At 32.3% G+C, this 14,082-nt stretch overlaps 2 protein-coding genes across 2 annotated transcripts; both read right to left on the reverse strand.

Moving 5' to 3' along the window:
• Positions 1-531: 531 nt before the first annotated feature.
• On the reverse strand, positions 532-4,105 carry LOC114395322 (endoglucanase 1-like). The gene is made up of 7 exons (XM_028357069.1): positions 3,797-4,105; positions 3,500-3,709; positions 2,934-3,134; positions 2,737-2,829; positions 2,328-2,489; positions 2,018-2,129; positions 532-1,249 (listed from the first exon to the last, which is right to left on the reverse strand). The coding sequence occupies exons 1-7, from the start codon at positions 4,028-4,030 to the stop codon at positions 747-749; spliced, it is 1,515 nt and encodes a 504-aa protein (XP_028212870.1). The 5' UTR covers positions 4,031-4,105; the 3' UTR covers positions 532-746.
• Positions 4,106-6,175: 2,070 nt separating this feature from the next.
• Positions 6,176-10,184, reverse strand: LOC114395144 (trafficking protein particle complex subunit 5-like). The gene is made up of 8 exons (XM_028356851.1): positions 9,964-10,184; positions 9,759-9,847; positions 9,370-9,433; positions 7,942-8,019; positions 6,936-7,012; positions 6,779-6,845; positions 6,573-6,680; positions 6,176-6,480 (listed from the first exon to the last, which is right to left on the reverse strand). The coding sequence occupies exons 1-8, from the start codon at positions 10,033-10,035 to the stop codon at positions 6,451-6,453; spliced, it is 585 nt and encodes a 194-aa protein (XP_028212652.1). The 5' UTR covers positions 10,036-10,184; the 3' UTR covers positions 6,176-6,450.
• Positions 10,185-14,082: the final 3,898 nt, after the last annotated feature.

Raw genomic sequence — 14,082 nt, forward strand, 5'->3', positions numbered from 1 at the left:
AATAAAAATATTCAAATTGATAAAAACAGTCACAGATACGTTTCACGCGCGGGTAAACTCTATTTTACAGACTACTCGTGAACTTTACTGCCGAAGGTTTGGAAGTGCCAGGGGTTGATTCACGGGCTAAGGGACTGCCACTAAAACTTAATATGTTGTTACCTACGATAACCAAGGTTATTTTATTTAATCCTTTGATTGAGAAAAATCTCAATGATTCTCTATACTAAATTCTTTGAAGGAGATAAAAGGTTATTTTGATGGTGATAAGAGAAAGAAAGTGAAAAGAGATTATGAGTTGGAATTTTTTAGTTAACAAAAAAACTAACAAATTAATAAATAATATTTGTTGAAATTTATCTTCTTGGGTAATCAATGTTGCACTATTTTTCTATTTGAAAGTTTAACGTACCCAAATGCGTTGTTCGAAATGGCCTGCATTTGCAGATTAGCAAAGCAAGCATAGCATCAGTGGCAGCATTGGTTACGTGTAGAAGGTGATTCATGCACACACGCACAAAAAAGGATGTATGGGAGAAGAAACAAACAATTCTTCACTAATAAACATCACTTTTGATGGAAACGTAAACATTCATCAAGGATGAAGGAACTAACAAACAGCCTAACACCAAGCATACAAGCATTAATGATAGGCAACAAGGTTTTTTAAGTGTCTGCAACCACATTTGGAACGGCATTGGTCGATATTGAAAACTTGATTATAGGTGTATTATTAATTCCTAATCCTAATAGGTTGTTGGTGGGTTGGCAGAGAAATAGGCAAGAGCACCTACAAACGGCGCATTGATGTATGTTGCTGGCTCAGACTGCTGATAGTTATGTCGATCATCAGAGAAGTTGTCATTGTTATCAGGACCACCTACGATGGCTCCAACAAGGATATTAGGGTTGGGCGAGGAAGAATGGAAAAACTGAAAGCCGTCGTTGCATGAAATGTGTTGAGTGTGTGCGTGGATGGAAGGCAGAGAGGAACCCCTGTGGTGGATATGCTTTGGATACCTCTCTCCAAAACCCACCATATAAGACATCTTTGTTGGATTGTTGCCCAGAATGTAGTCCACTTGTGCTTTAGCTAGTGTTACTAGGTTTTCGCCCGTGACTGCTGAAGTCCCACATCGAACTACATTACCGCCGTTTGTGTTCAGATATTTGGCGTATGTCAAGAGAAGGAAGCTAGTTGATGTTACGTACTGCAAATTGCTCTCGCTCCCTTTGTACAGAAGCCCCCCTTCAAAATTTCATTTCATAGTTTCTGGAAAATTAGTCTCATAAATTGTAACCAAAAATTCTTCATAAGATAAAAGTTACTATGGTGTTTGACGTTAATTCGAAGATGAAAAACTAAGTTTAGTCAAAAGTTGTTAATTAAGTTAAATTATTGAGTTAGAAATATTTGGAGAAAAAAATGTTGGTGAAATAATTTATAAAACGTATAAATGTAAAGTAAGATAATAAAAAATATGTTTAAATAAATTTTATATGTTTTCTATTTTGTATATAAAAAAATATACTTTTGGGTAGTTACAGCTCGAACTCTTGTAATTTTTTTCTTCAAAACTCAAATATTTTACTATAAATAATATAATATTAAATAAAGCAATGAATGAGATATTTTATGAAAGTATTGAGAGTAAAAGTGAGATAAAATAATAATAATAATAATAATAATAACTTGTAAGTTCAAAGTTTAAACAGTACTTCTAATAGCATATAAACAGCGAGATAATTAAATTGATTTATCATCAAATACTTTTTAGTTGGGTTAACTATACAATTAAGTTATAAAATAAAGAATTAAGTATCTTTTATAATTTAATATTTTTTTATTTTTGTAAAATTACTTTTTTTTATCTCTACAAATTATGTTTATTTTATTTTTTACTTTTTGTTTTAAAATTTTGCAGAATACCACACTTATTTTTTTCTCTTTGACTTTTTCAATAAATTTTGTCTAACTGCAACTGAACCAAGAGGATAAATAATTCGAATTGCTAACCTCGGGTGTACTGAGCCTGGAAACCGGGTGTTCCCGACATTAGCGAACAAATGTAATTGTCTGCATGTGCCTTATATAGTTGGAACTCTTCAGAATTTTCCTCTAGGAATTCCTATCGTCGTGTCCGTGCAAAAATAAACCTTTTAAGTGATACATATATACATGTGTGATGGCATTTAGCGTCTAAAAAAATGAATTGAGATTCTCTTCTAACTTCAAAACTTATTTTTATACAAGTTATTTTATTTAATTTCTTCAAAAGCTAAAACTGAAATAATATATAACTCGATTTTAACTTCCAAAAGGGTACCTTGGAAAGCAGGATTTTTGTTCCAGGTCGCTTGTCATCCCAACTGAATGTGTAACCATCATCATCAGCCCCTAATATGTGGCCATTGGATTGTATATATTGTATATAAGTGTTAATTCCTGATGCTTTATAAATCCATGATGCACCCCACAGAAGCTCATCCTATTTACAACATGTTTAATTAGAAGCCATGCATATCAAGGCCTCCCAACAGAAAAGAGTAATATATAGGATCTTTTAGTTCACATACGTGACCTTTTTTACTTTAAAAAATTAATACCAAATGTTTGTAGGCATAAAGTTCAAGCTTTAGTTATTTTATTCATTGGTCGATCCTAAATCATATTAACGGGCTATGTTTCTAACTATAATTTAATTAATAATTAAGTTGAAGGTATATATGTCTTACATGGTATCCAGAGTAAGAGCAGTAGAATGGACAGACAACCGAATTAAGAGAATCACTATAAGAACCCCTGTAACGGTCTGCAAAATTGAATACCTGCAAAGTAACATTCATATGATTAGAAAATGAAGAGTACACAACACTTAGCAATGCAAGAAATGAAAATGGGGGAACAGTTTATTTATTTATATATGTATTACTTTGATGGCTGCTTGAAGCAATTTGGAGGAATAGCTTGGATCAGAATCTCTGAATACTATTGAAGAAGCAGCCAATGCAGCTGCCGTCTCTGCTGCTACATCCGAACCTGGGTTTGTAGCTGATACTTTATACACGTTGCGTGGAGTGTCCATATCTTCAGCCCTTTCCCAGCACCTATGATCCATGTTCGGCTCTCCTACCTGCATTAATTAATTAACCTCTTTGTTCATTTCTATCAAAAAAATTTCATGACTTTTCTTAGAGATTTCACGTCAACAATGATATATCTAAACATAAAGTATATAAATATACACAACCCTTATCTTATCAACTAGTTTTTTAAGTAAAGTTAGGCTTGAGTTTAAATTATAATATTGTTAGACTTATCAAACCACCTGGAAATGAAACTTTTATGTTCAATATGTCTAATTCTCAACGTCTATATTATCTTTTGGGATTTAGCTTAACTTAAACTCAAATTTTAAGGATTTTAGCTTGTTCTATCCATGCTAGCACTATGATATGATAATGATTTATGTAAGGCAGTTAAATTAAGTTTGCTCACTTGGACATATAATGTGTCAGGGGTGGTGGTGGCTGCCTTAAGAAGGTAATCCGTGCTCCAACGAATAGCAGCTCTGGCATTTTCAAGTTGGTCCTGCATTGAGCTTCCAAATTCAATCACACTCCATGCTAACAATGTAGTGGTAAAGGCCATTGGCAACCCAAACTTGACGTTGTCTCCAGCATCATAATAACCGCCTACTAAGTCCACCTGAATAACAAGAATATTAATCATGATTAAACTGTATGTGAGCAAAACTAATCAGTTTAATTTTCAATTTTACATATATCTATATACATGGTAGGAAGAGCCATCGGACAATCCAGAATCTCCCCTCCATGTTTGTTGCTGGTTGGAAGGCAATTTCCCAGATCGTTGTCCCTCGAAGAAGAGAATGGATTTCTCAAGAGCCTCATGGTACTCTTGCGACGTGAAAGCTAAGCTTAGCTGACCAAACGAAGAACATAGTATAAAGAACAGAAACTGTAACATTAGTGAAAATGTGGTGACTGAAGCCATCCCTTTTGGCATGTGCGCTTCTTTCTTTAACTGACACACAGAATTAGAGGCTTCAGAGAGAATGCAGTGATGGTTTGTTTAAAACGTCCAAATGTATTGTATTTATAAACCTTGAGAAGTAGTAAGTTTGGAGGTTAGTTAACTTGAACAAGCAAGATCAAGTCACGTAGAATTATACTCAATTAATAGTCTAGTCTCCGGTTCAATTTCTAGATATATAGTTATATTTGTATTTGGAGGGAAAATTTTATCATCTATATTAGGGTCTCTTTGAGTAGGTTTCTCTAAAAGTACTTTTAGGAAAAACAAATAAGAAAAAAAATATGAAATGAGATTCTGCATAAGTTAAAATGAGTTATTAGTTAACCATTAATTAATTAGTAGATGTCATTTTATCTTTTAGAAAAATTATATACAAAAACTTCTATAAATTTAACTAATAAAAAGTTTATTAGAGTAAAATTTGGTCTATTTTAAAAAAGAACACAAGTTAGATAATTTGAGGTTAATGCTGATTGGTCACAGGATCAACTGCGCCAAACCGGGCTAGCAGAAAGTCCAAACATCTGACTTGTTTATTATCCTTGTTATTATTGGATACTTGAGCTGAAAAAACCATTTTCACAAGAAAAAATGCACGTTTTATTAGAATATAGATATAGATGTTACTGTAATTACAATTGGCGTAACTTACGCCAGGAAATTGGACTTGAAACTTGTTAGAAGTTGGGTATATAGGATGCCAAAATTTAAGGCGCAGTATGGAAAACAGTAATTTGTCTGTAGCAAGCAAGTCACGGACACAAAATTAGAGTCACATGAGGGGCAAATCAACCAAGTTGACGGCCACGAGTGAGACCGGTGGAGGTAGGGATGTAGAAAGGTTTGCATGAGAACATTTTTAATGAATATAGAAATGCCTCAGAACCAATCAGAAAAACCATAATATATATCACGTGATAGGGATGTTCACATGAATGGTCAAGGATTCCTGCATTTCTTTCGGTGGGAAGAAGAGAAAAGAAGTGCAGCCTTCTAAATTGCAATGCGTGAAAGAAAGTGATGCGGCATGATTTTGGGTTACCCAATCTAACGCCTCCCTAATTAATTGGATTTCTTTCTGAATTGTGATCGTTTAATCTAGGATTTGGTCGCACTTACTCCTTGCTCTTGTTTATTAAATTCTAAATTTTGAATTTAGATTTTATCATCTGATTCGAGTAATCCTTCAAATTGGTAATTTAACAACAGACTAGTGAATCCATAAATGATTGTAAGTATATAATTAATATTTTAATATTTTTCTTTTATAAAGTACATATATAATTTGTGGTTAGATGCTAATGAAGTTTTAACAGTGATTATATTACCTTTAAGTAATCTCTTGCCATTAATCCAATGGCTCTCTGCCTAACATGATAGGCATATGTAGATGTCTTGGCCTTTGTGGCTTTGTCCATGGATAGCCAGAGAGGTGCTTGGCCCTAGGTGGGGGGATAGCTTTGGCCAGGAGTGTTGGACTATGATTGGAGGGGTTCTTAGCCATATTTTTGGTAGTGGTTTGATCCCTATGGGCACAAAAGGCAATCTCCCTTTTAAGTCTTAAGGCAACTACAAATTTAAGGATCCAATCCAAGATTATGCGTTCAATGTATGGACAATACACAAAATAAATTTTAAAAACAAATTAATAATTATATATTTTATTGATGTAAACTACTACACTATCATTGTCAACCAATCAATAATTATTATAAAACTCAATAAATTAATCATAACAATAATTTATGATTAAGTGAAAATATAAATTTATTTTATATTATTAATACATAAATTATTTTCTCATTAAATGTGTAAAATTATGCCATAAATAAAATTTCTATCAAATGAATATTTTTAAATATATCAAATACATTTTAAATTTACAAAAAAACATTGTATTGTGATACAAAATTATTTTTATTTATTGACCTTTTTATAAAATTATTGAAATTCAATACATGAGCATATTTTCAGATTTAATCAGCTAATCAACTTTCATTTTTCAATAACTTAAAATTTTCAAAATTTGTCTTTTTTTAATCTCATGTTCTGTTCTATTTATTTTATTTTAAAAACATACTTCCACAGGAAATTTTCATTCCATCAAGCTTTCAATTCCTCAGTTTGATGCTCAATTATATTAGGAGTGAGACAAATGGAAATTAACAACACGAGATTTTTTGTACAATGTAAATCAGAAAGAACAACTCCCCGACTCCAAAGCAGAACATACATTAGAATGAAAAGCATGAGTTCAATTGACAAATCAATAGGGTAGGCTGGTGAAAATCCTAAATTACTTTTTCACATCCATAGGTGCAAGTTCCACATCTTTCTATATTGGTGTACAGCATTAAAATATTTTTAATTGAAAATTCTTGGTATAAGCATCAGCCTAATCTTGCTTCTCTTCGTAACACCTGGAAGATAGAAACCCAGAAACGAAACTATCAGTTTAGAATGTAGCTAACAGTATGTGCACACATGACAAACAAAACCACTGACAGTATACCTCTTCAGCAAATTTTATCAAAATTGTTGTCCGTGGTCGTTGTTGACCTTCCATGGGGACAAAATGAGCTGTTACAACAGCTGGAAACCCGGCACCATCCAAAACGCCCTTCATTGATGAATGAAACAAAATAAAACCACTCTTTAGACCTTTCTCTAAGAATCAGATTACTAGTTGACAGTTACTGAACAAAGCAAAGCAATTACCCGTACTATTCCAGCAACAAATGCTCCACAGTTAAACGTTCCCATGTCCTTTGGGATAGAAATGAATCTATAAAGCAGAGATCCATAAGCTCACTACTTAATGAACAAAAAATCCAGTATGTGTAATTGTCGAATAAAATGTAGAGACTGAAATTACTTGTTTACTAGGAGCTCCTTTTCACTGATCATGTATTCATCTTCATGTTCAGTTCCTTTCTCCAGTGAATCAGCTACCTAATATAAGACAAATAAAAAACAATACATTGAAACTTAGGGAGCTGCTAAAATATTAAGATAGCTGACAACTTTACACATTCCAAGAAAAACGAGTATATGATACAACCAGAACAGAAAAAATAGTCCTTGGTTGTTACAAGAAATTGGTACTAATGCTCCATTGGGTTCAAGTCACATCTCTTACACCATTGATTATGATTATAACTACTAGATACATGTCTGGGTATTGAATAATTTTCACAGCTAATGCATTCTGTATGTGTTTCAGGTCTCTAACACCAGATCTGCAAAGTGAACCATGCATACAGAACACACATGACAAAAATATACCGGTAGATCAAGAACCAAGGTTGTATCAATGTATTGATGATTCTTTGTATAAATAAGTAAACATAATGATGATCAACCCAACCCAATATGCCTTTGAGCACCAAAGCCATGGTCTGTTCATGAGTAGTGGAATATAACACTTTGACCAATAGAATGTAAGATAAAAACACTATATACTTAAATGTTCAACATTTACAGGACCACATCAAGTTGAACCTTAAGAATCACTGGTTAAATTACTCCCACAAGCTTGCTAAAGCTGATCATCATAACTTTCAAGAATGAACAATCAAAACAGCTTTTATAAAATAGTCTATCTTGTCATCTTATGCATGCATCACAGCCAAGATAATCTTCTTTTCAGGATAGTAATGTGAATATTTCTTCTCTCACAGACAGAAACATCACAGAACCTTTTTGCCAGTCTGGAAAGGCCATACCATAACAGGATGACAAAGGTTCTCAAGACTAAGAAATATCATGTCTCTAAGCAAAGGTATTTTATGTCATTATATCAGCATTTAATTCACCTTTCCAAATATTGAAAAAATCACGGTAATGGGGGAATAGAAGCAAATTTTGATAAAGAAGCTCACCTTTCCAAATAATACTTTCCACACTGTACTGTGTACAAAAGAAAGAATATTCAACAGCCGTGTCTCTCTTCTGTTTCCCTGTAATTTCAAAATAACTCTAAATCAATCATGCTAACCACATGCAAAAATACATAGATCTTCCACCCTCGTGACCATACTCAAATCAGTACATGTCAATTTTCAATATACACAAGCAATCAACTTGCTGACACAATGAATTTGCAAGTCCATCTTTGAACGATAATATCAAATGGACAAAACAAAATTGACAGTGCACAGGATGTGCATGGATTCTCTCACTTTAGAGATAGAATTGGATGATCTGAACTCAAGTGATTTTTCTCCCCTTCCCCCCTTCATTTCTTTGATAAAAGTATTGAACCTAAGGGTCTGTTTGGATTGATGGAAGGGAGTGGAGTGGAGGGGAAAGATGTTCCCTCGTTTGGTTTGCAAAAATGAAGATGGGAGATGATGAGAGAGGATGGCACATGATGGATCCCATTCCACTATTTAATCCCATCTTCTTCTCCCTCCCAAATTGGGGTACAAGGGACGGAACGGTTATTGCCAAGTTATAAAATGTCTAATTTAACCCTGTAACTATTAGCATCTCTTCCTCACATATTTTTGTTACGTGCTTTATTTTTTTTAACTGAACCTCCATCTTTCTCTTCTTGATAAGTTACAGTGTTATAAATTATAGAATTCCATATTTATATTGCTGTCAAGTTTTTCAATTGTTGTTAAAAGGGAAAATGTAGAATTTCAATTGCTCTTTTTACAAGTGGAGCAACCAGCCAACTCTCTGCTTGATGAATTGTAGAATATAATGGACTTAAAAAAATGAAATAAAATGTCAATACACACTTCAGGCAGCCATGATAATAAAAGAAAAACAAAATAAAGTCACTTTAAAATAAGGGTAATACAGAAAATGAAAAGTTATAATTTATTCCATTCCATTCTCTTTCCAAACGATGGAACAAAATATTTGTCTTGTTCTTTTATAAATTACCTAAACAATGGAATGATATTTTTAATCCAATCCGTTCCACTCCATTATTTTCCAATCCGTTCTGCTCTATTATTCACCGTCAATCCAAACATAGCCTAAGTGATACTGCAATCTTGATAGAAAAAATTGCTTACAAGTCCAAGACTCCAAGCACAAGCTAATGGATCAAACTATAACATTGATGCATAGTTGTATATCATGGGTGTATGAATGTAGAACTAATTATACCATTCAAAATGATAAATCCTTCAAAGAGAGGAAACTGCTGGGTAAATTAAACTATAGTCCAAGTCTAAATATCCCATCTTATCAGGGTCCAGGATTGCCAGATTCGAATTTGATTTCCTTGATATTTAATCTTGATTATGCAAAACAATGAAAAATTTTACAAGAACTAGTGACAGCCGGCATACCTTATCTCTGTGGCAAAGCAGCTCAAGAACTCGAGCCCCAACCGCATATCCAGCATCCTCCAGTCTGGTGGATTTACATTGTTAATTTGAATATAATATATACATTACAACAATAAAGCATCAGGAAAATAGTGTTTTCAAGCCAAATCAATCTAGAATTTATATATCTTCAAGCTTCTTAAGTTTCAAACAAAGTACAAAGGCACTATTGAATTGTAACTAAAATGTTAGATCAAGTGTTTACAGTCCTGGATCCAGGGAAACAAATCATCCTTAACAATCAAATACCTACTTATTATCATATGATCTCCCAATTTAAAACCAAAATCAGCGTTTCTCTTAATTTGAGAAGGCAACGAATAATAAAAGAGGTTTAAGAGGATAATAACCTTCGTTCGAGCTCGCCAATGTTGTCGACCTGCGTTTGGTTGTACTGAACAAGCTCCGAGAACAAGAACGCGAATGCACTCAAACTAACCTGCACCAACACATCAAATTCGAAACACGGAATCGAAGTGATGAATTACGCGAGATCTGAATGGAAATAAAAGAGGAGAAGAAAAATAAGAAGAGAGAGAGAGAGAGAGAGAGGACCTCTTGCTTGCCCTTGGTGAGGGGCTTGTCGAGGACGTTACTGTACTGCTTGATCTTTCCGACGCCGATCATCCTCTTCCTATTACTACAGCTACTTCTCTTTCTTAGGTTAACGGTGAATTGGCTACCTGATCATTTTTCCTATGCTATATTCAGGATTTTAAAAATTGACAAAAACCAAGGGTTATTTATTTATTATTACATTGAAATTTCTTTTTCATGTACCCTTAACAAATAAAATTAATTTAAATACATTATATTGATAATGTAAAAAAATTACAGAAATAATGAATTTATATCTTTCTCACGTCACAAATATATTTTTTTCTTTATTGGCATGGTGGTGCACGGTAAAGTTGTGCCTTAGTGACTTGTTGATTGATTACAATATCCCTCCCCCATACCTTCTCATAGCGAAGAGTGTAGTGTAATGCGGTACGAAGTTTTTTTGACATGGTTGTGATTTAACTTTATTTTGTAAAGAAATTTACTTTAACTTTATACCAATTTGTTGGTAAGTGAAATTGAATTTAAATTGTTTTCAGATTAATATTATGATGAACTAAAAATAATAATTATTTAAAAAATATTTAATTCTTTAATTCAATATATAATTTAATTTTTACATGTGTTACAAATTTTAAATGTAACCTATATACTTTTTTTAAGAGAATTTAACCTATATACTAAAAACTTCTTAAATCGATCTCTAGTAAACGTTACATATTTGTGGTTTGAATCAAAGAAGCAAATTTCATATAAAAAAATGAAACAAGCAAAACATGGAATAAAAATCTTAGGAAGGGTTTTAACATAACTAAGCCAAAATGACTTTTTGAAGCCTAAACAACAACCAATCATCAATAAACTTCAAACAAAGTGACACCATATTTTTCAACAAAATATTCCGTGGAAATAAAAGGATAAATAAGCTCCCTTTTGTTTTAGTGTATCAATCAACGAAGCTTTGGATGGAAAAAATTGATATCCGTGCTTTGACCTTTTAAAAACAAAAAATATCAACAATCCCAGACGTTTTATGAAATGAACCAAAGAACAAGATGTTAAGCTCTATTTGGGGTGATTTTGGGGTTTGAGTTACAAAATTTTGAAAAATAACAACTAATTTTAGTTTTAAATAATTTTAAAATATGATTAATTTCAAAATAAATTTATTATGAAAGTTTTATATTATATTTAGTTTTATAATGTTTTTGTGTGGGGTGACTACAATAGAGATGATGTCAACATCAGCGATAAAGATACTAGTGATGATTGCGGTAACAATGGTGATAGAGATGGTGGTGATATCAATAGTGATAGTAATAGTAGTAAAGGCGATTGATGCGGTAATGGTTGTGGTGATGATAACATTGATGGTGGTTGTGACAACAATGTTAATGGTGTTGATGACAGTGACAGATGGTGACTGTGACAGGTGGTGGTGCTAGCAGTGGTGGCAATGACATTGATGGTGACAACCAATGTTGGCGGTAATGATGGTGGTGACAATGAAGAGGTGGTATTGGTGGTGGTGATGGTAGTAGTAGTAATGTCGATAATGGTGATGGTGATAGTGATGTTGGTGATTGGAAAGACATTGGTGACAGTGATGAATGTGGTATTGATTTATGGCGATGATAATGACATTGACGGTGATAATGGTAGTAGCAATGATAGCAATAGTAAAAAGTATCATTTTCAAACGTGGGAAATGTGTTTTTTTTTTTAACTAAATCAATTTTACAAAACCTTTTTTCTTAGTTTTGAAAATGAGTGTAAAAGTATTTTGAAAATGATTTTAAACAATTTCAATTCTATTATTGTCAAACACATTTTGTTTTAAAAATTACATTTAAAAATCAAAAATCAAAAACTCACAACCACCCAAAATAGGCCTTAAGAGGAGGTTTTGAGGTTTCAAGAAAAAAGTGTTAGAAGGGGTGACAAAGAAATCATGAAGAACTTACCTTAAATGAACCTTCACTGGCGCTTTAAGAGACAAATCGACGCACAACCACTTAAGCTTTGACATATTTAAGAAGAGGAGCATTCTTTGGGTCATGCGTGTAGTATAACTAGGCAGTAACATATGCATAAGTAATTATGCTCTTTACAATTTTTAGAGTCTATGTTATTGTTGGCTCATTAACTTTTGTTGGAAAGGTACACATTGGCATATTTCATGTTATCGGTGGAGTTGTAGTGTAGCTACTACAAGTCTTTGCCCTTATCATTTTCTTGTTTAGGGTACAACTTGTACTCATCTCAAGACCTTTTATCTTAATAAACTTCTTTTGCTTATAAAAAAACTAAAAAAGCTTTGACATAGGAATTTTTTATGAAAGGTTTCTATGGATGAAAAGAAAGTAAAATGGAAGAGAACTTGCTTTCTATAGGTTCGACCAATAGAGAAAAAAGGAAAAAAAGAATAAAAAAGGGATCAATGAAGAAGATATAAAATTAAGATGAAGGTACACAAATCAAATGGAATCTTTTATGGTGTTAATAATGGAGGTACACAATATAATAGTAACTAATGGAGAAGATATAAAATTGACCTATTGGTTAAAAAGAAGGGACTTAAGATGAAGGAAAAAAGAAAAAAAAAAGAAGTCGTGAGTTTGAATATCTCTATTGATAATTCTAATAAAACTATCAAAATAATATTTGTTGATAAAAAAAATCACAAATGAATTTAACTCAATTGATTTAACAAGATACACGAGTTGTTGTAAATTATATAGTATATGTCTTTAATTCTTATGAATAATAAAAAAGACAAGATAATAACCAATAGTAAAAGGAGGTTAAGTGATTTGGTTGATGTAAAAGCAAGTCCATCACAAGTATTGTGCACAATTTTTCATAAAAGAGTATTGGTTCTCATTGAAGAAACTGCATGTTGGAATGTTGTATCCAAATTTCACATAATCTTATTCCTAAATAAAGAGTAATGCTTACATACGAAATGGTGGGGACACTATGTAACTTTTTTAATTAAAAATAATAGTTTGATGAAATATAAAGACTTAGAGTGCGTTTGGATAGAAAATTTAAATTGAAAAAAGTAATTTATTAAAGAATTTAAATTTTTGTAATCTAAAATTTATTGTTTGGATTTTTTATGAAGAATTTAAATTTTTAGAATTTTAAGCAACTAAAAATGTAAAATTTCAATATACTTCTAAAAGGTGAGAAATTGAAATTCTCTTTTAATAGAAGAATCTTCTAAAACGTTCGTGTATTTTCTTTATAACATTCATCATCTCTTCTACCTGAAAGGTCTTGAGATCTCGTTCTCAAACTCACAACTCTTCCCTCACGCCGATGATCCTCTTCTTCAAGAAATACCGTTTGAGCTCCTGGAATATTGATCGAGTGTGGGCATAAGGGGACATGTAGAACTGCCAGACCCTGGTTTCCCTGTGACTTCCCATGCCGCATCAGTATTCTTCTCTTTGGAAGCACACCAAACATATATTCTATTCTCTTTGTATTTATTTTCTTTCACCCTCACAATTTTAAATTTTTTTTATCCAAACACAAAATTTTAAAAATAAAAGAATTTCAATTAAAATATTTGAAATTCTTACCTCCAAATACACTCTTAGGGTTATTTGAAAAAGGTAAAAATAAGTATATTATAAACAAGATCCACCTAAGAACCCAAAAAGAGATGTTGCATGCGTGCATTACATATGGTCTAGGGCTTTTTACACTTCAATCAACTTTCCAATGAAGGCTTCAGATGATGTAGAGTAGAGCGTCCAAATAGGTATAAAAAAATGGGTGGAAATTTTCAAATTTTGCTTATCTAAATTGGCCAGTAGGATTATCAAATTAAATAATAAAAATATAGGAAAATTAGGTAATTAAAGTATAATTAACTTTAATATCTATGCTAATCACTTTCTCTGATACGTCAATGAGACTTTAAAATCAATTTAAGTAATTAAGAATAGTTTCAAGGTTTCAAATCAACTTTTATTCTCCCTTGAGTACCAGATACCTAATTAGAATAAAGTAATTTTAATAGACAGTGTTAACATTAATAACAAGTAATCATAATTAATTCCCACAGTTTCATAACTATTTGCTTAATTTCATAGTATAATC

This window comes from Glycine soja, chromosome 18 (genome assembly GCF_004193775.1).
Source record: "Glycine soja cultivar W05 chromosome 18, ASM419377v2, whole genome shotgun sequence".
Classification (NCBI taxonomy): domain Eukaryota; kingdom Viridiplantae; phylum Streptophyta; class Magnoliopsida; order Fabales; family Fabaceae; genus Glycine; species Glycine soja.